The sequence below is a fragment of the Oculina patagonica genome, chromosome 4, assembly GCF_052425735.1.
Source record: "Oculina patagonica isolate OP01 chromosome 4, crgOcupat, whole genome shotgun sequence".
In the NCBI taxonomy this organism is placed as follows: domain Eukaryota; kingdom Metazoa; phylum Cnidaria; class Anthozoa; order Scleractinia; family Oculinidae; genus Oculina; species Oculina patagonica.
In genome coordinates this window covers 40,302,257-40,328,482 of record NC_135761.1, presented here as the reverse complement: position 1 = coordinate 40,328,482, position 26,226 = coordinate 40,302,257, and the positions used below count along the sequence as shown (strand labels likewise).

Below are 26,226 nucleotides of genomic sequence, written 5' to 3'. Positions count from 1 at the left end.
GCCTGGACGTTCTCACAGGATTTTCAATGCTCAAATGCATTTGGAAATCTTCTATATTAACTTTTTCCATTATTTTTGTTTTACTTTTATTGTTTTTACTTTGTTTTATTTTTTAGATATAAAATTTAATTTAAAGAATTAAATGATTATTTTTCACTTTTTTTGGTTTTTGATCCAATTTTTAGTGAGAACATTCGGCCATTGTTTAGACAAAACATGTCGATGTTTTTGTTACAGAATTCTTTACCATTGTCAAACAATATGTTTCTTAGTATCTATAGGTGAAGCAATATTCTTTTAATACCTTTTGTCCTGATTTCACTGTTAGAGGGTAAAGGGTAACATGTTTTGTGTATTGGTCTGTTTTTTATAGCCCACATTTAGTATTAGTATTATATTAAGTCGACTTCTATCATATGCAGGAATGTTGGAGCTAACATCAGTTGTTATACCAGCTTGATGTGGCTTGTTACAGACCTCTGTTTTGTGTGAAACTTGCACATTTTAAGAAAAATGTTGATTTTTGGGGGGTTGACTTCTGCATAATTCTCTCACAGCCATTTTGTTGTAATTTACCTTCCCCTGTGGGCAATCCGACTGTGTGCATGGGTTAATACAGTGGAACCTCGCTTTCTGGGCAACCGCTTAATATGGTCACCTCAAACTTTAAACAACATCTAAATTCCCATGCTCTCACGAAACATGTTATGCTGCAATTGCCATCAATGGTCCAGTCTTTTAAATGGGCCATCCTGGACAACCAATTTCCCACATCTCTTTAACTTGTTGCAGCGTTTCCACCTTGGGTGGTATGTGTATATCATCCAGCCATGCCAATGGTGAGGAAGGGCTGGAACCATACTGTTCAACTGGTCAGTTATTGAGGGGGCACAAGTGTTTAGTGGCAGCACGTTTCGTGATGATTCCAGATGCAAGGGTCCAGCGGTAGGATGAACTAGAGGAGGATTTGAACATTGGAGTTGATGAGGCGGAATGACATTGTGGAACAGTTTTACTCTGTAACATCTTTAATTGTCTTGGTTATATTTTTGCCTTTATCTCCATCTTGTTCCATCTTTCTATCAAGAAATGCATTTTTTTTATCCTACATTGCTAAAAATTTTGTCGATAGGTTGTCCGTTTCAGCACAAAGCATACTAACTATTTCTATCCATTTCCCATTAACGTTGGTTTAAATCGTTTAATTTGTTGCCATTTTCCTTATATTTTTGTGGCATGTTGGGGGCACCACGTGGATACCCTGGGGGAGGGTGGGTGGTCAACCATATCGAGGGCTTTTTTTAGATCTAGAGAAACTCCACTATCTATATTACAGAATAGTCTTGATTTGTTATGTCTGCTCCTGGAACTACAGAACAACTGTTTTCCTTGTTCCAATTGACGACAGTCCACTTCGACATTGTCAAATAAAAACGCATGACAGAGTAAACTTACACGCAATCTCCCTGTCTATTATTAGATTGATAAGGTCAAGGAGGGCGGTTGCTGTTGAATGGAGGATCTAATATACTATTTTTTTAGACTCTGGATATTGTTGATTAAACCGATATCAGTCTACATTTGTTTGGATAATTTCTTTACCCTGCTTTGAATTCGGGGAAACCTTTACCCATATCCATACCCATGGATCTGTAGGCTGATGAGGTAGTTCCTGCTGGCCACGTACATGTTATGCAGTACTGCTGTTAAAACAATTATGCTGCAACAGCAACTTGGAGAGAACTGCATAACCCCTCCAGAGAAATCCAGGCAGCCGAGTCTTTGTTTGTAAACGCCAAAGGTCTGTCCACAAGGACGCTTGTTTTTGTGTGGCTCCTTTGATATGCCTTTTTTTGTCTGTGTTGATACTTTATCCATGATAAGGGGCATCATCAGGTATGGACGTAGGCTATATCCCCTGTCACCAAGCAAACACCCTTCCTCTTTAAAAAACTTCTATCTGGAGACAAAATTGCTTTTTGGATTAAATTTATCTTGATTTGAAAAACAACACTATACCACTGCACATACTTACACGGACAACACACAGAGACGAGCATTTTTTTTTCAACAACAAGCAAGCAGACTGAGATAATTCGTGGGGCACTCCCTAGGAGTTGGCGCACCCTAGCTCATGTTTTATCCCTGACGAAAGTCTCAGAATTTTTGCTGTAGTCTTTTTTTTGTGTGTGTGTGTGTTTTTTTGTTACATAAAACAAACACGAACAATGACATTACCAGGCCCATCACTGTCGTTGAGCGGAGGTGGATACAGAGGTGGAGGGTGTGGAGGCGGCTGGTGTGGTGCGTGTGGAAGAGGATGTAGCGGAGGTGGATACAGAGGTGGATGGTGTGGTGCGTGTGGATGTGCTTGGCCTGAAGATGATGGAAGTGCCAAGCGTGGCGGACAATGATAAATGTGATGAGGATGTGGATGTAGAGGTGGATGTGGACGAGGAAGGTGTGGTGCGTGTGGAGGTGGACGTGGATGTGTGGTGGATGGTGGTGATAATAGAGCGATACGTGGTCGCTTGGCAGCCGGTTTGATAATTAGCGTGATGTAGTGATCACGCATCGACTGCCAAGAGTGAGGTGTGATGGCCAACCTCTCTGCCAGCTTCCATACTTCATTTCCCAACAGGTCATCCAATCCGTGCTCGACGGCAAAGTCCAGTACAGCCTGAGACTCTGCAGCCGTATAGGGACGGCGCGTTCCCTTCTTCGGCGCACTCATGACTGTGACTGTTAGAAAATATGTAGAGACCAGATGTTGCCAAAAGTAACGAATATTACATCAATTGTAAAACGTGTGCACGAAAGCCCATGATAACAGCAATATTGTAACACATAAAAAATCTCAACTTCAACCGCATCTATCTCAAAGACAATGTAACCTCTTTAATCCGAACTACACCAACCGTTGCTCCGTACGGGTGTTAACTATATTCCAAAATTTCAAGTCAAACGGTTAAATCCCCTTGGAGATATCAGCGGTTAAAGTTTAACATAAAAACAAGGAAAGCACTAACATATATATAGCATTAAAAATACCAACAAACAAAGTATAAAAATATAGAATACAAATATTAAAACTATGGATAAACTATGAGATAATTTTACGAATAAGAATACATGATAAAATATTGAAAAGGTAAAATGATTTTAAAGCTGCTGTTCCTGTTTATTTTTCGTTAAGATAGCAGAAAACTGATCCAACTACTCAGCTAAGTAGTAAATGGTGTTCTTGCCACTTATTAAATATCACCGGTAAATAAAATATAACATTTATGGACAAAAAGCGTACACATACCGTGAGTTCAGAAATTTCTCTTTGGGCATTTGTCATTTCACTGTCAAAAAGCACAAATGGATGAGCGTTTTTATTTTTAAAGGCCTTAAAAGTGACAAAAAATTATCATAACACATTTTGGTGCGTAAGTACTGAATGAATCCCCCTTTAAAAAATTGTCAAACGAAAGTAGAATTAGACGGAAAATGATACACACAAAGTCATTTTTCCTAAGTTTAATCTATTTCAATTTTGATTGGCTAAGTTTGATTTTCCAAATATACAAGTAATACTTGATGGCAATGAATTAATGTGCAAAGACTTTGTACGAAACAAATCATAGGGATCAGTTACAAGTTTTTGCTCAATTTCGGAAATTGAAAGTCAGAGTATAAACCCAATGTCAAGGAGAAAATGCCACTTACTCAGCCAAGATATCCTTTTCGTTCTGCTCCAACTCAAGGTTTAAATCGCTTGTAAACTGAAAAGCATGAAAAAGACTATAGTTAGGTGGATGACTTGACATGGAGATAGCTATTCAAATATATAAATAACTGTAAAACAAAAAAAGTAATAAGGTAACTTATACAAATACAAAAGATGTACTAAGGCGTTTACAAAATGATAAGAAATTTATAAAAGTAAGATAAAATATTCATCTAAAAGCAATTAAAAGATGGTTTCCACATTATGTAAATTAGTTATTGTCTGCCAGGAGGCAAACAATGAAATGAAGCTGTTTTCTGGAAAATGGGCTTGTCTATAAAACAGTGAAATATTTGTGCTAAAATCACATTTAAAAGCCAAGTTACGGAGTAATGACGTTATTGTTTACTCAATAGAGCAGTTTTCAATTGAGTGTAGTAAAACCAAAACCAAAGTTATTACTCTGGCCAACCACAAAGGACATAGACAATCCAGTGAACCAATCAAAACACGAAGCAAATATATGAAGCTGGTACGAAGCGCAGGAAAACGATTGGTTTTGGTTTTAGTTCTGATTGGCTGAGAAAGTGGCGCCAGATTTTTAAACCAATCACCGATCGTAGTAATGCAAAACCAAAGCAACCGCAATTACCTTTCAACACTCAAGTGAAAACCGCTCTCATTTCACTTATTAACTTCGTAAGAAAACAATTTTGGTCCTTTCACACTTTACACATACTTTTAGATCTTGTAGCTGAGCCTCAACTGCTGCCAGGTTTCTGTCAAAAAGAAACATAAAATATGGGTGAGTCCTTAAGTGACGAGCTCCAATGCAAAGGACAGTGAGCGAGTCCTTTGTACACATTATTAACAATCAAATGTAGGATGATTCAATCAGTCCAACATCGCTATTAAAAGTAAATTTTTCAGATATGTGTACTGTGACTAGATACTTAAAATCTCTCCTTTCAGACACTTCCATGATTAGGTTAGGTGATTCCCTTTTAAGCCAATCGGACCTTTTATTCCTTTAAGGCCCATGAGTCCAACATCACTTAAGTAAGCTTTCCAGATAAGTGAACTGTGACTGTGTACTTTGCAATTCACAGTAAAATCTCTTCTTTGAGACACTTCCATGAATAGCTGATTCGACAGAAATAGAAATAGAGACGCCTATTGGAAGAGAGAACTGCCCCTGCGAAACGAATGACTGATGATGCTTTCACAGCGGTCAAACGCAAAAGTTGACGTCACATCCGGTCTTCGTCGCCTCGAAATTTTGACTTGAAAGTGGGCAAACTTTTGTAAGAAATTGTTAAAGAAATAGTACGGTGAAAGAACAGTTCAAGCTGGGACACTCAGTGGAGATGAATTATCAAATTTCCAATCCATAAGCGGCGTATAAACCTTAACTTTCCAGGGACGGCGTTAACTTTTGGCTTTAAAGCAAAAGTGTGAGTTGAGTCTTGTTGGATAAGTACTTGTGCAATATGTCAAGTAACGTTGTACCATTGTGTCATAAATTGTTTGTAAAGTTTTGAGAGATAAGTAGTGTCTTGCCTTTGCCAGTATACCTGTCATTTTTGATATTTTAGATGCAACTTGGTCAATGTTATATTTCCACGATAGCTCATTATCTATGTGTAAACCCAGGAATTTTGTGTGCTTTACTTGCTCAATTTCTTGGTTATCTATTTTAATTGAGACATTTTGATTTATTTTCTTCCCTCTGGATTTAAAAATTACTATACTCGTTCATTGTGCATTCACGAGTAAAAATGACCATATACACTTCTTATGAAAGCCATGTGTTGCTTCTTGGACAAGTTTGCTCCATCTTGCCTCTTGCTATATCTGGTCGAAGTTTGGGCAAAGTAACAGTATTGGACCAAGGCTTATTGGCATTCAGTATAACTGCCAAATACGGCAACAACACCGGCAAGTAACTTTATAGACGCACGTCTTCAAATGTGTAAACCTTTACTTCAGACCAAGAGAAAAATTACAATGTATAACATGACAAATCGATGGTTCAGCGTGGTTAAAACTGAAACAGAATACGAGTAACAGAAATTACATTATAAACTAAACTGAAAACAACACAAACTGAAACTTAAATAAACAAACTACAGAAACTTACATTTTTTTCTCAATTCTTTTACTCTGACTCAGGCCAAAGTTTGCTTATCGCTCAGTCCTGTAGGAAATACTTTACAAGGAACATTTACTTATAAAGAATCGAAGCTCAAACTTTCCTCCGCTGCATTTACTGTACATATTAGGCCACCAGAGTAGTTCCAATTCTCTACTTGCGCGGCCTTCGTTTTCCTTGCAAATTATTTCGCTTCTACTTGTGTTCTTTTGGATGGTTGACTGACTATAATCAAATTAGCAGCAGCCTAGCCATGGCGATCCGTTGAGCCATACTTAACCCACTTGTTTGTGAAGGGGTGTCACCCCTTTAAGAAACTTTCGGAGGTTAACTGGACAGGTTTTTCAGCCAGAACTTTCTTTGGTGGTTCCAAATCGTACATCCTAAATGATATACATTTTGCACGACGCTTGCAGGGGAGACGGCGATGCGGCGAAATGACCACGGCATGTGGGTTCTGCACTGTCCCGCCACCAGTAGACAACTTAAACAAAAAATGTTTAAGAATGTCTGCATCTTGAACTGCGTACTGTATTTTACACCATTTTCCTAAAATAAAAGAGCACAGTTATAGCGTGAACCTAGAAAGGGGTATACAAGTATAGACGGTTTAAATACAAAATAATTACAACCCCAAAGAACATATTTTGCTAATTTATAATGAAAACAACACGTGTAAGCAAGAATACCATACCAGGACCATTATCAAAGTAACAACTGAGAACTAATTGATAATGCGCGAACATATAAAGAGCGCCAATAAGGGCCAGTAGAAAGGTATAACACTCTGCCCACAAGTCGGTTAAAACGGTAAATATAACACTTGCAGGTCTTGGCATGCCATTCGTTCTTCTGACGTGAACCACCAGGGGTTGACCCTACTAGACTATCCATGTGTTAATAGAAGTATGTAGTGTGCGTCTTTACAAAATACCACCTAAATATTTGCAAAACTGCAATTTGTAGCGACTGATTTATACATAAGCCAATACGATATTTCATAAATGAAAACAAAGCCATTGTAATGAGATTTATATTTTTGTAAAAAACTCGCTGTGTGTCGCTTTTCGGCGCTTTTCAGCTAGCTTTGCTCGCCTATAGAGGGCGACTTGGAGAAAGTCTACTTCTTCTGCTTAAAACTAACCTGGCAGTTCGGGATGCAAAGCTTCGCCAATTCTTTCATTAAGAGTGCCAAGCCATCTCATGCTAAGGGCAGGTGATGCAATGACAATTCAAATGACACCATCACTACCCTTGAAGGAACTCGACACACAAGATTTGTACTTCACCCAGGTGAGAGAGTGGAAGATTCCAACTATTCTGTCGGTAGGCAATTTGTCTAGCCATGTTGCATAGACACAATCCCCAAGAATAGACATCAGATATCCAAGCCAACTCTTTGTCCTCCCCTGAAATGATTTTGACAATCCTGGCATTGTCCTTTATGAAAGTAGCAAGCTGATCCTTAAGATGGCTACCAACCTCTGACTTTTTAACACAGAAAATGATTGTCTTTGGAGTTTCTTCCTTTTTCTCTTTCACAAGAGACACCAACCATTTAAGATTTGATAGACATTTTGGCCGATCCACTTTTATCACACTTAGGCGGATGTTTTCTCTGTTGGGGCTCACAATGATTGTTGCTGTACCTTTTTCTTCATGGCAAGTGATTTGTTTATACAGCTCTCGCCACTTCCACCCTGTTCTTCTTGCCTAGTAGAATATAATAGAATACAAATGTGGGAAAAGGTTGCTCCCGGTACACCAAATAAAGAAACACGCTCACAGTCACTAGACTCGTCCTTGTTTAATATGTAAATCCTTAATCGACCCGTCCGCTTACAAAACTTCAAGAACCGAAGGTTTTCCTTCACGAGGTCCGTACTTTTTTGATCACGTGATTTTTGCATAATTACAATTTGCATAAATTATGATTTCGGACACTCTCCCCCATTTAAGTGTTCTAACTTAACACCTTAAATGTCACTCTAATCGTCCTTAAGTTCCTGTTCAACAATGTTCCTGATTTGATCATTAGCAATCTGTTTGGCTCTTCGGCTTGGTCCCACTCTTGGGACGAAAACTTCGGCTTCAGGGTTTGGTTTCCACTTAGGGTCTTCCCCTCCAATCTCCAAGTTGCACACAAGTTGCAAGGGGCGCTCTACGATGTATCCATTGCCCTGCTTCAGCTTCAATCCACGAACTGTTCCATCCTTGCCGGTAATCTTGCTCACGACTCGTCCCAGCTTCCACATTGCCTTATCCTTCGCTTCACCCTTTAGCATCACCACTGCCCCAATGTCTGGTATCTTCTCAGTGTTCCCTTCAGACTTCTGCTGCCTTTCTTCAAGAGCATGAACATACTCCTTCATGAATCTCTTTCGAAGGTGCTGTTTGCTTTTCTCCAAAAACCTCATCCGCTTAGTGACATTCTCTTCCCCTATCTTCTCCAGGTCTTCCTCCAGGATAGGGATGGGCTCTCCTCTGAGTAGGGTATTTGGGGTAAGCACCGGTTTCTCAAATTCTTCTCCTTGATAGAGGAGTGGCCTGTTGTTCATGGTCATTTCAACATCGAGCAAGACTTCTTCTAGTTCCTGGAAGGTCAGTAGGCTCTTGCCGACCACCTTTGAAAGACTTCTCTTCATGATGCCAATAAGGCGTTCAAAGAATCCTCCCCACCATGGTGCCCTGGCCAAGTTAAATCTCCATTTTATCTCCAAAGTCCCCAAATAGTCTGCCAAACTCTGGTCTTTCTTCAGCTTAGATAACCATTTCCCAGTGGCAACAAACGTTTTTCCATTGTCACTCACAATGGTCTGAGGGCAGCCTCTCCTGGCAACAAATTCCTTTAGTGCTCTCTGGAACTCTTCAGCGGACAGGTCACGACACAACTTAAGATGCACTGCTCTAGTACTGGCACAGGTGAATAGTGCAATGTATGCCTTTGAGGTTGTGGACTTCGTAATCTTGTAGTAGACAGGTCCGGCAAAATCCACTCCTGTGGCGGTGAAAGGGTTTGACAGTTCAGTTCTGAAACTTGGCAAAATAGAATCTGGGCTGTGTGAGGTTGAAATTGGTTTCTTCCAGTACCGTTTGCAAAGGTTACAATTATGGATCACTGTTTTTGCTAGTGACCTCAGTTTTGGTACCCAATAGTTTTCTCTCACATGGCACATGGTTGTCGAAACTCCCCCATGCAGCATCTGCTCGTGAACTTGCTGAACGATCAAGGCAGCCAACTTGCTGTTTCGTGGTAGGAAAACTGGATGATAATTGGGAACTCTGCCGACACATCTCAATATTCCTTCTTCGTCCGCTCTTAACTTCACATCTGACTTTAGCTCTTGTGCTGCCTGTGCCTGAATGATCCAGAAATTCTCTGCTGCCTGGAGTTCTTCAGTCATTAGTGGCCCTTTCTGCTTCTTATGCTTTCTGCAATTGTTTATGAATCGCATTACGAATGCAGTTACTCGTAGAAGCTTCCAGTAAGACGTGTATTTGCTCAGAAGAGTGTCCCTTGTCTCATTTTCTACTTCCATTTCTTTGACTAGGAACTGTTTTTCATGCTTAGGTGTCACTCTTTCCTTGTCATTCTCTGGGCTCCCAGACACTTCAGGTTGATCTGGCCATTGGTCATGAGCACTAAGCCACTCTGGTCCTCGAAACCACAACTCCCCCATTTTGCTAGGTGCGACGCCACGGCTTCCTTGATCACTGGGGTTGTCGCCGGTTGGTACGTAATGCCACTGTAAGTACTCCTTGTCTTGGATAGCTTTGGTTCTGTTACGTACAAATTGGGACCACGTCCCTTGGCCCTTGATCCAGTAAAGCACTGTCGTACTGTCAACCCAACAGTGATATTCTTCAATGCGTTGATCTTTCAAGACTTCCTTCAAATGGTGCATCAGTTTGCTCAGGGTATGTGCTGCAACAAGTTCCAAGCGGGGAATTGTTTGGTCTCTTGGTGCTATCCTCGACTTTCCCACAAGCAGAGTCTGCTGCACTGGTGCAGAGGTGTGAATTGCTAAGGCGTACACAGCTACTGACACAGCCAACTTGCTGGCATCAGCAAATCCATGCAAGATCATTTTGGTCAGGCCTGCACCAACAACACTGCGGGAAAGGCTCACATAAGGACACTTCTTCATATCATTTAGCCACTTAGCCCATGGTTTGCGTATGTCCTCTGGTACCTCTTCATCCCAATTGAGCTTTCTAAGGCAAACTTCGCTATACAGTATCTTTCCTACGATGACAACGGGTGCGGCAATTCCAAGCAGGTCAAAGATACTATTGATAGCAGACAACATCTTTCTCTTTGTCAATGGTCCCTTCTCAACACCATTCAAAGCTTTTGCAAAGTTTATGGAAAACGTGTCTTTTTCCTTGTTCCATGGGACTCCTAAGATCTTTGATTCATGTGGCTGAGTTCCAACGGTCTCCTTGGCATAAGTTGAATCTACTTGAGGTGGTTCCAGTTCATTGTTACTCAGTTTCTCGATTCCCGGAATATTACTGTGCCACTTGTGCAGCTGAAATCCACCTTCGCCCATAATCTCTGTTGCTTCCTCCTTGAATTTCAGTAATTCCTCCTTGCCATCACCACCAGACTGCACATCATCTACATAGGTATTCAGAAGCAACTCATTCACAGTTTCAGGGTATTTTTCTTCATACTGACTAATGTGTTTCTCAAGCGTAGCACCAAGGATGTATGGGCTTGGACCGGACCCAAAAATAACTCTTGTAAAGCGGTATTGTACAATGTTCCTTTCCTTTAAATCATCGTACCACAACAGGCGAAGGGCATCTCTGTCCTCTGGACTGATTTTAATTTGAAGAAAGGCTTTTTGTATGTCTCCAGTAATGCAGAAAGGTTTCATCCTGTTTCTGAGCAAGATGTCAAAGATTGCTGGCTGTAATGGAGGGCCAACCTCCAGACAGTCATTCAATGATGGAGACTGTGGGTTTCGTTTTGCTGAGCAATCATACACAATTCTCATCTTTGTAGACTCTGCCTCCTCTCTAATCACAGCTTGATGTGGGATGTAATGAATCACTTCCCCTGTTTGGACTTCTGGCACCAGCTCCAAAATTCCCTCTTCCAGTTGTTGTTCCATAACTGTGTGATACTCTTCAAGTTTCTGCATCCTCTCTAGCTTTCGGGTAGTACTCTGCAACCTTCCTAAGGTCAGTTCTCTGTTAAATGGCAAAGAGAGCTGATGTGACTTCCATGGTAACCTTGTTGAGTAAGTTCCATCTTCTAAACGTTGTAGCTGATTCTTGAAATCTTCATGGAACAACCCTTGCTCATCAGGTTCATCTGAAAGTCCCAAGACTTCCTGCGAACACATCTGTTTGAATTCATCTTGGCTTGATTTCAAAAAGAAACCCTTCTCAGTCTCAGTACCTGACAACATTGACTTTCCTGTGATAGTCCAACCCAGCATAGTGAACTCTGCTCCTGGATCAGCATCAGGATTTGTACCCAGAACAGCAGGCTCGGTTGTTTTAATTCGCTGTATATCTGCAGCCCCCAGGATCACATGCACCGGTAGGTTATCTTCTGTTGCTGCTTCCTCACTGAAGTTTAGTCTCCTTATCCGGTGATTAGCTTTCTTCAACTCTGAGATTCTTGGGTTGGGAAGGTGAGTCAGGACTGGCTTTTCTGCATTTATACACTCTAGTTCAAATCCAAAGCCCTCAATAACATTTGACTCGACAGTGACTTTGTATATCTCCACTTGTCTGTCGACTGTCCCATACATTTGCTCAATGACCCTCCTTTCAGTTTGGTATGGCTTAAGGTTTAACTTGGTAAGCAGATTTGAGCTTATGTAAGAGCTTCCGGCTCCACTATCCAACATGATTCGAGCCTGTATTCCACTGATCTTAGCAATGACGGTTGCATGCAATGTAGTTTGAGCATCTACTACACCATAAAACCTCTCAGACCTGCCCGATGTCACAGGGGTGGGGTGGGGTGAAAGCGTTGTCTTCATCCTGTCACATATAGAGGTATGGTGTCTCCCCTTGCACTTCCCACACCCTCGCTTTTCGCATTTGGAAACCAGATGCCCAGGCTTGGCGCAATTGTAACACAACTTATTTCTGGCCAAATGCTCTCTTCTACTAGCAATATCTAAGACTTTCGTACAATCACTGCTACGATGATTTTTCAAGCTACAGTAGACACAGGGTGGAGGCCATTGTGGCTGCCGTGAGGTTCCCCCGGACATCAGCAATTTGTCTTCCCTTTTTGGATGACTGTATTGTTTCTCAGGTACAGTATCACTTGAAGCTGGTGGGCTGGATTCCACTAAGGGTAGGGGATTTCGGTCTGTGTACTTCCTTAAATTATCAACTAGCTCCATGAGTCCCCATTCTTCCCAGTCATCATCTTTTTGGGCCATAGCCTCTCTCACAGGACCCAGTTTGTCCATTATACTGTACACATAACTCTGGGCACCCTCTAGTTTCTTCATAGTAGTTAAGGTTCGGACTGTCTTAGACAACTGTTTGTAAAACTCGTGCACCTCTCTGATTTTGTGTACACTGGTTATTTTTGGCAAGGCTTCTAAATCATTAATTAAGGCCTTGTGGACCTTAATGTCCTTTCCAAAAGTCATTTCAAGAATCTTCTTTGCTTCGTTATAGCCTTCAGGGGTGTGTGGCAGCCCCAAAATGTGCTCTCTCGGTTCCCCCTCAACTAATTCTAGTAAATAATTGAATTTACTTATCTCAGAAATCTTCGAGCTGTCCACTTCCACAACAAACTGGTTCCAAAAGCGAAGCCAATCCTTACAGTCCCCATGGAATGGTGTTATTGTGTACTTCTGCAACTTCACTGCTTGGGGTTTGGCCATTGCTTGCTCGACCTTCTTCTTCTCCAATTCCATTTCGAGCTCAACCTTCTTTGCGAACCAATCTTCCTCCCGTTTGTGCAACTCCCGTTTCTCCAGTTCGCTTAACTCATTCGCAAGTCTGCTTCTCAACTCATGAATAGGTACGAAATCTACCTTGCGAGCTTGTGACCAGCCTTTTACTTCTTCAAATGATTTTTCAGCCTCCAACATGGCGTCCTTGACAAGATTTGCCGAAGCCTCCAGGGTCTTGCTTATGTCACATATCTTCTCGTAAGCAGACAACAAATCCTCTTTCACACTCAAATCGACCATTTCCTTAATCTCGTTGACGTAGTAGGTTGCCTTTTTTAGGTCCTTCGCGTAGCGCTGTTCAGCGACGTCCACCATGTTTATGTTTTCCACTCGATCGCTCGATACTTGTTTATCGTTTTGTTCAGATTATGTCCTGGCAGGGTCGCCACTTTTGGTGTGGGAAAAGGTTGCTCCCGGTACACCAAATAAAGAAACACGCTCACAGTCACTAGACTCGTCCTTGTTTAATATGTAAATCCTTAATCGACCCGTCCGCTTACAAAACTTCAAGAACCGAAGGTTTTCCTTCACGAGGTCCGTACTTTTTTGATCACGTGATTTTTGCATAATTACAATTTGCATAAATTATGATTTCGGACACAAATATTCAAACTATGGATAAACTATGAGATAATATAACGAATATAAATACAAGAAATACAAGATTAAATATTACAAAGAAGAAAATTGTAACTAAACAGAATAAATGATTTTAAAGCTGCTGATATTCTTTATTTTTCCCATAGACAGGCAGTCACAGTTAATGTTTTTCCTTCTTCAGTTTGTCATTTGATCACAGGGCGAACTATAATGAAGTTGGCATTTCTACTTCAAGGGTCTCTGTGCACCTATCAAGCCCTTGCAGCCTTTGTTTCCTTTTAAGCCAATCGAGCATTTTATTCCTTCAAGGCCCATCAGTCCAACATCGCTATTCAAAATACTTTTTCAGATAAGTGGGACTGTAGCCTGCGAAGCAAGTGTTCCCGTGCGAGCGTGAGAGACTCTAGTGATAGAGTAGATATGACCACGCGGCACCCGAGAGATTCTACCCGCGCGAGAATTGGGAGAAGCAGGGGAGGGGGTGGGGAAACGAGGGAACGCTTGCAAGCAAACCCCACGATTCTGAAAAACGCCCACCGATTCTTCACGGTTGATTTCACCATCGATTGACAGCTTGACTTCCTTCAAAACATTGTCAAAATGTACAAACCGGCGAAACATGGCGTAACACTTCGCAACTGTACGTTGTGATGTCCGAAACACAAAGTGATCGCTGCAGAGTTTGTCAACGAGCCACTGAAGCACAGAAAGTTGGACTTCTTTTTTTGACTTTCTTCACTGAGAATCTGAGATTTGTGCGATTGGGACTTACATACACTGTGAGTGAGTCCTTTAAATTTAAAGCTTCTTTGATATGCTTTTGGGTGTTGTTATCAGCAGTACCAGTAAGGGCTGCCACAGGAGTACCTGAAAAGTGAATCAAGTTAATACATCATCAGTGCTTGTTATATATAACATTTTTGAAGCATTTTTGTACATTATCCACCTTTTTGGAAAAATACCGGAGGTTACTCTTGCTAACAGATTGTGCGGTTTCAGTAGTTTTTTTCGTTTTTTGCGCTTTTTTGTTACGATCAGATCTGTGAGTGTCCCTGGTATTGATCGTGAATGCACCGTGTGCTGTTTCTACAGGCTGGAGCTGTTCCATTTCTGTCATGTTAGCACATTTTGCGACATGATGAACTCCTGTTGCACATGCATCAAGATGGAGGAACAACTGTTCATTCTCCCTTTCAGTGCGATCTGCTGCACTGGGCCCTTTTCCCGCAGTTCGTTGTCCAAGAGTCTGGCCCTTGACCTCAGCAGCCTCGAGAACGGCTGCTGCACATTCTGTAGTCACCACATCTAGCAGCCGTTTCCGGTAACCCGAGGCACTGATGGATTTTGCATTAGATACCTCAGCAGATGATGCTGAACTTGAAGAGTAGTTTCGGCACCATTTTTGCCAATGGGCTTGCCTCCGCCACCACCAGTTCTTGAAATTCATCATTTTCGTTGGGTTGGTGGACCGAGTGTTTACTAACTTCTCAAATGATTTCTCAGCATCCTCTGCATGAACAGCAGTAACTGCATCATATGCATCTAGCATCAGTTTTTCAAACTGCTTTTTATCTCGGTCAGCAGTGAAATACACCTTATGGCGGTTAATGTCCTGTTTCAGATGGAAGAAATCTGAAACTGTCTTATTTTTAATGGCTTTGCCTTTGACTTTACAAAGTCCTCCCCATAACCCTCCACCCTCGTCTCCCACATACGAATGGGCATCCAGGCCTCGACCCTCAAATTCATGCAGATCGATGTCATATTCCTGCGCAACGAATGGCAATATGTTATTCACTGCTCCATCAAAAGTTCTTACAAGTTTCCGAATTTCACCAGGCTTTGGTACAAAGATTGTTGCTAACTTGACAGTTCGTCTTAGCACGGGGTAGTACGTTGTCATTTCAAGTTCTGTGAAGTCTTTTGCGTGACTCTCGCAACCATCAAGACTGACAGGCTCTTTTATCTGTCCTGTCGTTATCAGTGCTGCAATTCGGATTTTTTGTTCACTTGAGAGCATTATGAAATCTTCGCCAACTTCCATTATTAACTGGGAATCCAATCCCCGCTTCTGAAAGTCCTCTTTTAGCAAGCGTATGGCCTCAATGTCTGACCCATTCGGTCTCCGTTTGTCATTCACTGATTCTCGAATGTATCGAATGTGTCTTGTGTCATTGTATTTTAAAGCAACATCATCCACAGCTTCCGCACAACTCTCACTGAGCAAAGCCTGCCTCACCTTTTCTATCTGAATTTGTCCAGTTGTTATTGTGGGTCTTTCACGGATGATGCATTCTACCTCATCCTTCTTTGGCTTTCCCCTGGAGCCCAAGGTGAGCAGGAGTGATCACCAATGTATATCACCTTAATATTCTTATGACATCTATCATTCTCTATGTATTTCCTTGCCGTGCAATTAATGTGAATGGGCTTGCTATTGCAATGAAGGCAAGCCTTCCTCCTAGTGAAGTCAGCTTTGTAAGGAGTCTTGTGGATCTTGCGGAATGAACACTCCGGGTTGCCACATTCCTTTGTGCCACGGCAAATTTGCAAAATTCACCTTCCTCCCTTACAAAATCCGCTTCTTTTGCATGGCTGGGAACGGCCCCAGTTCCATCTGTCATTAACATTTGACAGTGGCTCCTTTTCATTATACTCAACTTCATACTTTATGGTACCAGTGGTAGTTGGGGGTACTTTTGTGACCTGCACAGCCTCCAGCTTGTCGATGTTTTCTTGATTGGTGTACGTTTGGTTGCCCTTTTGTATTAGGATGTCATCCCTGGAAAAAAATTGTTTGAATAGTTAACAGCTGTGTGTTTCAATTAGTACCCAAATAAACAAGCTTTATTATGAAAACAACTAGACTGATATACATCCAGGTACCACCGCCTCCGTTTCTACAGCACTCTATATCTGGTCTGATCACTATGTGCGAGGTTTTTTGTTCTGAAATGTGGTTGCTTTTTTGTTTTTCTTTTCTCTAGCCAATGAGAGTGGCCATTTCATGTGGCGTGATCACGCTTTTAGTGTTCCTGGCTGGCCCAAAGATTGCTAAAGAGTAGAGTAAGGCAGAGCTGAGACCATTATTTGATGCCTGCATGGGAGGTATTATTAAGAAAGAGTGTGTGAATAATTGACTTACTCATCATCTGAAAACAAGCTCTTAGACCATTTCACTTCTTCTTTGCATCTCTTGGGCTTTTTTATTGGTGTTACATCAGCAGAACTAAGGCCACCCATTGGTTCCAATTTTATCCTTGGTTCAAATTTTATTTTCCTTTGTTTTAAACTCATTATCACACATTACCATACCCAAAAAAAAAGGAAAATAAAATTTGAACCAAGAATAAAATTGAACCACAACATATACGTACTGTCTGATATTATTGTATGATACACAAAGAATGATGTTAGGAGGGAGATATGAACCATGTGCAAAAGCATTCAACTATCTTAGGGCGCATTCTTTTGGTACTATTCTGGAATAGGAATACTCGGAATAGACTGCGATCGCATTCTTTTGGGGCCTATTCCGTTTTTGGAATGAACAGAATACTATTCCGTTCATTCTGCTCCCAATAGCAGAATGAAAGGAATGAACGGAATACGGTTTACTCGGAATAACCAGAATATGCGTTCTTTTGGGATAGTTTTGCCAAGTTCGGAAAATTGGAATGGTGTATTCAAAATGTCGGATTATCTGACGATCGATGCGAGTGCCTTGGAGCTAAGTTCTGCCCCTTTAGTGGTGTCCGAAGAGCCGGAAATTTCGTTTTCTGGCATCTCAAAGAAACCAACCATAACATGGTCGAAAGAAATGACACTAACTCTCATTTTTGCTCTACAAAAGCCACGAGCACCTTTTCAACAAAATTAATATAAAGAAGCGGAGCGTTTGGGAGAGCATTTGTACTCGTATAAAACAGACGGGCATTGAGGGGTCCGATGACCGTCGACCACAACAACCGGACAGGAAATGACAGAAAGGAATGCGCCTTTTTCAACGAGATGTCCGATGTTTACGGCTACCGTCCCACAGTCCATCCTGTAGCCACAGCAAGTAGCACTGGCAAGGGAGACTCGAAGAGGGACCAGACCATCAAAGAAGGCGGAGAAATCGTAACTCATTGTCCAGATGAACCATCTGCATCTGGTGTTTCTGGTGCAAAACCGTCTCCTGGTAAAAAAAAAAAAAGGCAACTGGTCCCGCAGGACAGCAGCACCCCAAAGCCAAAACGAAGGAGGAAGAGCACTACAGACGAGATGGTTTTGTGGCTTGAGGAGTACAAGAAAGAGAAAGCTACACAAGAAGAACAGCGTCTTAAAGAAATCAAACAGATGCATAAGGACCAGATGGAACTTTTGGGTGTTTTTTTAGAAGTATTGAAGGAAGTGAAGAATAAATAAAGGATGTAATCCATGATGCACTTCATCTGATTTTATTGAACACTTGATAAATTAAGGGAACAAAGATTTCCCGTTTTTGAGACAGTTTCGTTCCAATGTTGTGTTCTTTTCTGTCAAGGATTTTTCAATTTAAAAATTGTTTCAAAATTATTTGTATGGAAATATTAAATTATTGTCATGGTGGCCATCACCGGTACATTATTTAAATTATGTACTTTATAGCTGGCTTACATACCTGACTATTAAAAAAATATTTATTGTACATTAAGGCAGCATCTTGGGCCCCTTGCTGTTTAATGTGTACATTAATAGCCTGCCAAATGCTGTTAAAAAGACCCGGATGATTTTGTATGCAGATGATGCTGTTCTCTTTTGCGACGCATCAACACGTCAAGAACTTCAAATTGAACTGGAACGTGAATTCGCTAAAATAAGTAATTGGTACACCGATAACAGGTTGACTATAAATGTCAAGAAGACCAAACTTATGCTGGCAGGCAGTAAAAGGATGTTGTCCTTATTTAAAGACTTTGAGTTTCAATCGAATGGTACACAAATCGATCGCGTGCAGTCATTGAAATATCTGGGAGTAACAATGGATGCAAAATGGAGCTGGAAGAAACTAGGTCATCGACTTCTCTGTTTAATCGCATATTTCATATGTTAGACAATAGAACTCGCATAGCCTTCTACAATGGGCTAGTGCTGCCACACCTAGACTATGCCCACACAGTATGGGGAGATCAACCCGGTCTAAAATCAGAAATGGAAAAAATGCAAAGTTTCCAGAACAAATTTGCGAAAAAAAATTAAATTAGGCAAAATGTCTTCTTCAGAAGCTTTGAAGTCACTGAATTCGCTCCCTCTGGCTGGAAGACGTCTTTCCCCTAGGTGATTGGAGGCCTCCTCTTAAAATATTATTTATTATTATTATTATTATTATTTTATTATTAAGGCATTAAATGGATATACAATGGTGAAAACTGTACCTCTTATCAAATTCAATTAAGGTGTATTGAGGACACAAATAAAGTAAAAATGTGAAATGGTAACAAAGTCTTCATATAATTTTCCCTTCAATTTAATTAATGACAGGGATATACACTGCAATTAAACAGCAACACAGGACATTATTTTTTGAATAAAGACTAGTGTCACAAGATGACCCCCCTCCCACACACACCTGACAGGGGCACATATTAGCGCTGCTGGCTTTGCTTGACAAGGTTATATTTCTAACAATTTGAACGTCAAATTTCTGCAGGAAAACTATCAGCCAGCCAGTATATAGTTCCTGGACATTAACACTTTTGTTTAAAGGGACTGTGTCATGGCTAAATTAAATTAAATACCACTTATTAACTGAGAGTGAGGTCATTACATCTGAGATTTTCCTGTAATGACTGAACGGACGAGGTTAATAAGTTATTTATTAGATGGCTTTTAAGCGCTATTCTAAAAGCAAACATACATGTAACACATAAAACTCGCTTTTGCTGTGGCTCTCTTCGTCGGTTATACCAACTGAAAGAAGTAGCGGTATGCTAGTTTTTTTTTTTTTTTTTTTTTTTTTTTGGGGGGGGGGGGGGTTATAAAAAGATAGTAATATTTTGTCAGAGTTTTTTGTTGCTTTCACCCTCGCGCTAGTAGCTTTTACTCAAAACTCAAAAGAACTGTCGAGCCAAGAAAGGTTTTCATAATGCCCGGTCATTACAAGGAAATAATGCCCACTCGGCAGCCAATCAGGGCGCGCGTACTATTGCAGCCATATAATAATGCTATTTAATTTTGTCGAATAGTTGCAGCACAAAACTAAATGTTTGCAAAGAAATCAATTCTATGATTCTAAATGACAGAACCATAGCTTCATAATTTGCAGCCAAATGTGTCTCCTAGGCATTATAATTGACATGTAAAGTTTCCAGAAGACAAGAAAACTGTTCCACCGGACCATATTTTGAAAACCCATATTGCAATCCGTTTCAATATTCCACACTTTTGACCATCCATACCTTCTTTTGCATTTGATGTTTTAAATATTCCTTCACTGTTTTAAAGAGGTTATTTTATGTATTTTAAGGAATTTGATGGTCATTTCCTATGCCTAAGTTTGACTGAAATCCATGACACAGTCCCTTTAAATAAAAACTTTGAGTTTGCAGTCTTATTGTTAAGAAAACATGGCAAAATTCAATATTTGGTGGCAACTCAGTCAGCTCTGACATGTCCAGTATGCATTAATATTAGTGAGACCTTTCTGCATATAACTGCTGAATTAATTGATCTCGCTTGGCTTCTGCTCTTCCATCATCTCTGAGAATATTTTGGAAGTTGTTGATTTCATCCTCCTCTTCCTGATCAAGAAATTCTGAGGCAGAGGTTATGCAGAACACAGGCAGCAATTGAAGGCGTGAGCGCAAGAGACGCACTTTGTGTTTTGGCCAAATTGAAAATTGTCACAAACAACTCCAAATTTCGCACGCAAGTTCGTTTACGTGTGCTCAACACTGCCCTGTATTTAATTTTGCTGGTCTTTCCTTCGTTTTCGAAAAATAACACATGCAAAAAGACAAGGTTTTTGCTTGCGCGGCGTCTTTTTGTTTCGTTCATGACGGGGGGAGGATTGTTCGGATTTTCGGATCAATAGATCAAACACGCCACGCCATGTTTTCACTTCGAGGAACAACAACATCCGGGACTTTATTGACGTCAGATCTTATACATATTAATGAGATCATCCTAACACCCCCACTTGATCTCTTCCAATGTATGTTCTAAAATCACATGAACACGGTCATATTGCTAAAATATAAACATACAGCTTACTATCAGTTGACAAATGAGTAAAACTATAACAAAATATAGAACTCTTGTACATTACTTCTACATTAAAACTCAAATGTCTTAAGAACCAAAAATATAACTCTTGAATTTTTGCAACTTAATCTTCGTAACTGGTTTGGTCATGACATAGCATATACCAAGCTACCCACTGCTTCACGGTATCGCTTTGGATCAACAGGGTTTTCACTGCCAAACTCAAACTTCTGCTCAGAAGGTGTAGGTTTTGGTTTACAATCAGACATCTCAAATCTCTCAAGCACCTTACTGATATACCTCTTCTGGTCCATTTTTACAAAGCCATCACCTTGCTCAAAGTGAATACCCAAGAAATATGAAAGTCTACCCAGATCTTTCATATGAAACCTCTTGTTCAACATCTCTTTAGTTTTAGACAATAACACCATGTCGCTTGCTGCTATAATTATGTCATCCACCCAGACAAGCATAGCAACAAGTCCACTTCCAACCTGTTTGGTGTACACACAATTGTCAACAGGGCTTTGTACAAAATCATTCTCTTGCAAGAAACAGTGTAGTACATGGTTCCAATTCCTACCCGACTGCTTCAATCCATACAGAGATTTGTTCAACTTATACACAAGTTTCCCTTCACTCCCCGGGGGAACTTCAAAGCCCTCAGCTTGATCCATATAGATCTCACAATCAATAGGGGCATTGAGATATGCCGTCTTCACATCCATCTGATGCAAAATCAAATCGTGTTGTGCTGCCATTTGCATTAGCACACGCACTGATGTGAGATTAGCTGTTGGTGCAAACGTCTCCTGATAATCAACACCTCTCACTTGACTGTAACCCTTAGCAACATACCTTGCTTTGTAAGTTTTAGCACCATTGGAACTTTCTTTGATAGTGTAAACCCAACGGCCCCCCACTGAATTTTTGCCCTCTGGCAAAGGAGACAAAGTAAATGTGTTATTCTCAGTTAGAGAATTCATCTCTTCCTTCATTGCTGCCTCCCAGTTACTAGACTCAGGTGATTCCATAGCCTCTTGGTAAGTTTGAGGGAAAGCAGAAAATTTGTAACAGTAATCTACACTCGTCAGTACCTGATCACTATCCTTCATGTTTGTGACATAATCTCTCAGGTAAGCTGGGGGTCTTCTCTCCCTCGTGGAGCGTCTCACACTTTCATCACGAGGCTGTGAAGTAGGACTAGATTCATTTTCAGCCTTAGGTCCTTCAGCAAGTTCATCCAGACCCTCTCCGGATCTGTCAACATCAGATTCACTACAAGTATCAGGGTTAGTATTGTGTCGTGATGGCATGAAATCATCATCACCCAGTGGAATTTCAGTTTGGGTCTGTCGTTCAACATGTACCCCTCTCCTAGGGAACTTCACCACCCTGTACTTCATAATCTTGCCCGTCTCTGGGATTAACACCAGATAGGCAGGACTCTCTTTATCATACCCAAGGAAAATCCCTTTGGTGCACCTGGGATCCAATTTCTTCTTATTCTGCTTATATGCATAGCATTCAGATCCAAAAACTCTCATGTTTGACAAATTTGGCTTCTTGCCAGTGATAGCAAAGTATGCAGTTTGCTTAAGGCGGTTGTTAAAGCACCGATTGCGAATGTACGCAGCTGCCATTACCGCATAGGGCCAAAACCCTTTGCCCAGATTGGCTTGCAGGAGTAAACACCTTCCCATCTCAAACAAGGTTCTCCAGTGTCGCTCTGCCGTCCCATTTTGGTGGGGAGAATGGGGTGCAGACATTTCATGCTTTATCTTATTTTTCTCCAGCAGAGATTTAAATTCCTGAGAAATAAATTCACCACCATTATCCGATCTAATACATTTGACCTCTCCGTATGGTGCTGTGTCTGCTAAAAACTTCTTTGTTGCAGCTACAGTGTCACTCTTACGTTTCAGAAAATATACAAAAATTGCTCCTGAATAATCATCTGTAAAAGCTATGGAATATCTGAAACCCTCTCTAGAAGCTGGATCGATAGGTCCAGCCAAATCTGTATGAACTAATTCTAATGGTGCAGTAGCACGAGCATCAGGATTCCTATTCCTACTTTGGGTCATCTTTCCTTCAATACAAACATTACAATCTTGGGGTTTACTAGAACTACTGTTACTTATTTTCATACCTTCCACTACACCTTTTAGTTTCAAGATGTCCTCATAATTACAGTGTCCTAGTATTTCATGCCAACCCTTCAGGTCACAAGTATAATTAACAGAGTCAGTGTCATTCTTGTCGAAGGTACTAAGATAGTACAGTCTACAATGCTTCTCGATGTTAAACTTGGTACCATCCTTGTAAACTAATTCAGCAGAGTCAGGATTGAAAGTCACTGAAGCACCTCTTTCAGTCGCAGCTTGCACTGAAAATATGTTCTGCGGGTATGCAGGAATGTAAAACGCATTCTTCAGTGTTGCACTGACATACTTTCCAGTGGTATCCATGATGGTTATCTCAACATCCCCTCTCTTGAGTGCCACGTTGTTGGATCGTGTCCCATCTGCTAGCTCGATGTAGTGCTTTTCTGGTGTGAACTTGTCATCAAATTTGCTGAATTTGGACTCGTCATTGATGATGTGAGTGGTCGCACCGCAATCCACCAGTAGGGCATTTGGCTTCCCAGTAGTGTTCCCATTTACATAGGCATTGGTCTCAAATGCAAATGAATGCTCCACTTCCTCATCAGAATCCTCCAAAGTCTCAGAAGCCTGACTGACTTTGTCGGTCTTGTTCTTTCTTTTGCGTCGACATGTTCTGTCACTGTGTGATGAATTATGGCACGTGTTGCACCAGTGCCCCCGTCCGTTCCTGCCTTTGTCTTTATTACCACAGAAGCGAGCAATGTGCCCTGGCTGGCCACATTGAAAACAGGTGATATTCGGCTGGGATTCTTGCTTGTGTTCAGTTTTCATAACTGAGTGATTTCCCGTCGCTATACTCGCTCGCTCTGTGTCTTCGAAGCTTCGTAAGGCCACTTTAAATTCGCCAAATGTTTGTTCTTTCTCGCTCTGAGTAATAACGACAACAAACGGCTTGTATTCTTCTGGTAGGCCTTTCAGTACCATCGCTATGAGAAGGCTATCCGTCACGGTTTCACCGGCATTTTTAAGAGCTGTTGCCGCGGTCTCTGCTTGTATGACATAGTCTGTCACTGTCTCGTGTGCTGACTTCACAAGCGAGGTCAGTTCCGTGTACAACGAGATCACTCTCGGCTTGCCTGTACCAGCGTAGTGTGCTCTTAAAATCTTTAATGCTTTCCTCCCGTCATCCTGTGCATCTCTCATTACAAGGGAAAGGCTTTTGTCGTCTAGAAATTGTATTAACTCCGCGAAAGCTTCTTCATTCTTGGCTGCATTAACGTCCTCAAATTCAGCCGTAGTGATCGTATCCTTCAACTTTTGCAATCGCATGTATCCGAGAAACTTGACTTCCCATTGCTCATATTTCCGTTCATCCCCATCGAAGAGTAGTCTCCCGTACCTTGACCTGGGCCCATAACCTGTTTCGTTCATGACGGGGGGAGGATTGTTCGGATTTTCGGATCAATAGATCAAACACGCCACGCCATGTTTTCACTTCGAGGAACAACAACATCCGGGACTTTATTGACGTCAGATCTTATACATATTAATGAGATCATCCTAACACTTTTGACTTTTCGTTTACAAATGATAAACAAAGGAAACCTTTTGTTTCTCAAGACGATGAAGTCAGCTAAATTTTTAGGGTTACAGTCCTAGCCCTAACGCAAAAGGTAACCCCAAGGCTGTAGGGTCGGGTTAGAGTTTCAGTGATGTTAAAAGGTGACAGGCCTGACACGACTCCTGCGTGTTTCGTGATGTTGTATATAATTAGTTTGACCTTTATAGTTTTGCTCTAACGAGTATATCTTTTAGAGATCTGCCTCTTTTGTAAGAGATAATGGGTGGTTCCCGAAAAATCTCTCGAAGCAGGGGTTGTTTCTCAATGATATGCCACTTGCTCATTAAAACCTTTTTGAGATTTGGCACTGATGGGTTGTATTGCGGGAGGAAAGGCAGTATGTTTTTTCGCACCTTCTGTTTTTCCTGTAGCGCGTATTTTCTCTCTTCGAATTTGACTTCTATTAGTGTCTTTTCAACTACGTTTTTTGGATAGCCTCTATCGCTCAATCGCGACTTGAAATTATTAATGTTTTCTTCAAAAAGTGCTTTTGAAGAGTTAGTTCTAAGTAGTCTGGGGGCTTCCCCTTTGATGAAGCCCTTTGCCACACCGGGGGCGTGGCAAGAAGAGAAATGCGTGTACTGAAAAGTTTCAGTAGGTTTAAAATGTGTGTGATTGTCTAGAATTGACTCTTCGTAGAATCTTTTGCCTTTAAATACTGTAGTGTCTACGAAGTTTGTATCTCTCTCTGATATGTCAGCCGTGAATTTAATGGTAGTATGATGCCTGTTGGCTTCAGAGATAAAGAGATCAATCTCTTCTTTTGTTGAATCCCACAAAGAAAATATATCATCGATATATCTTTTCCACTCTAGTGGTTTCGTTTTGCTCTTGTTGATGATTTCGGTTTCAACTACGGACATAAAGATATTGGCAAAAGCAACTGCCATTTTAGTGCCCATCGCAGTGCCGTGAGTCTGAAGGTAGTCACTTCCACAAAATTGGAAGGAGTTCTCCTTAAGTATGAGTCTTAACATTTTCCTGAGCGCATTGGTTGGTATCGGAGTTTCTCGTTGGTAGAATGTTTCGTATGCCTTGCATACAGTTTCTATACCTTCTTCTTGAGGGATGTTGGTGTACAGACTGGTAACGTCTAGTGATACCATAATTGCGTTTTGTGGGACTTTCGTCTTTTCTACGAAATTGATGAAGTCTTTTGTATCCTTGAGATACGATTTTTGTGATTTTGCTATTGGCTGGAGGATGTAGTCTACAAATGATGATATTCGTTCTGTTGGACCATCACAACCTGATATTATGGGTCTACCTACAGGTGTAGGTTTGTGAATCTTAGTAAGTGTGTAAAGAACTGGTATGCGCGGTGGGTCTGGCGTTTGACAAAGCCATTTCTTTGTCATATCGTCAATGTAGTTATGGCGGTAGAGCTCGTTTATGAGTTCTTGAACTCTGTTGAATGTCTCTCGAACCATAGATGTTTCTAGGGTCAGGTAATTATTCCTATCGTCTAGTTGTACCCTGGCCTCTTCAATCTTATCTTTTTTGTTCATTATTACCGTTGTTGATCCTTTGTCTGCCTTTTTTATGTTTATTTCAGAATTTGTTTTAAGCTCTCTGATAGCTTGACGTTCTTTCTTGTGGCAGGTTTTGTTTTGGCTTTGATAATTTAATTTCTGCGAGCTCTGTTTTGACTGCCTCTAGGTAATTTTCTAGAGAGACTGACGGTTGTGCTGGTGGTTCCCAGTGTGATTTAACGTAGAAGGGATGCGGTTCTTTATCTTGGCCATGAAAAATGTATTTTAGGCGCATTCTTTCGAAGTCTTGTAGGAGTTGTCGCTTAATGCGAATTTCTCCCATGGTTGGCATAGGAATAAATTTTAAACCCTTCCATAATAGGTTTATCTAGT

The 26,226-nt window shown here is 41.0% G+C and overlaps 4 protein-coding genes across 4 annotated transcripts; all 4 read right to left on the bottom strand.

Moving 5' to 3' along the window:
* Positions 1–5,899: 5,899 nt before the first annotated feature.
* LOC144650268 (uncharacterized) lies at positions 5,900–7,533 on the bottom strand. The gene is made up of 2 exons (XM_078509943.1): positions 7,012–7,533; positions 5,900–6,416 (listed from the first exon to the last, which is right to left on the bottom strand). The coding sequence occupies exons 1-2, from the start codon at positions 7,070–7,072 to the stop codon at positions 6,169–6,171; spliced, it is 309 nt and encodes a 102-aa protein (XP_078366069.1). The 5' UTR covers positions 7,073–7,533; the 3' UTR covers positions 5,900–6,168.
* Positions 7,534–7,855: 322 nt separating this feature from the next.
* Positions 7,856–13,120, bottom strand: LOC144648449 (uncharacterized). Its single transcript, XM_078508000.1, has one exon. The coding sequence runs from the start codon at positions 13,118–13,120 to the stop codon at positions 7,856–7,858; it is 5,265 nt and encodes a 1,754-aa protein (XP_078364126.1).
* Positions 13,121–14,300: 1,180 nt separating this feature from the next.
* On the bottom strand, positions 14,301–16,656 carry LOC144648447 (uncharacterized). Its single transcript, XM_078507999.1, has 2 exons — positions 16,551–16,656; positions 14,301–16,187 (listed from the first exon to the last, which is right to left on the bottom strand). Exon 2 carries the CDS (start codon positions 15,447–15,449, stop codon positions 14,301–14,303), a length of 1,149 nt encoding a protein of 382 aa, XP_078364125.1. The 5' UTR covers positions 15,450–16,187; positions 16,551–16,656.
* Positions 16,657–24,522: 7,866 nt separating this feature from the next.
* On the bottom strand, positions 24,523–25,869 carry LOC144648446 (uncharacterized). The gene has a single exon (XM_078507998.1). The coding sequence runs from the start codon at positions 25,867–25,869 to the stop codon at positions 24,523–24,525; it is 1,347 nt and encodes a 448-aa protein (XP_078364124.1).
* Between the last annotated feature and the right edge of the window lie 357 nt (positions 25,870–26,226).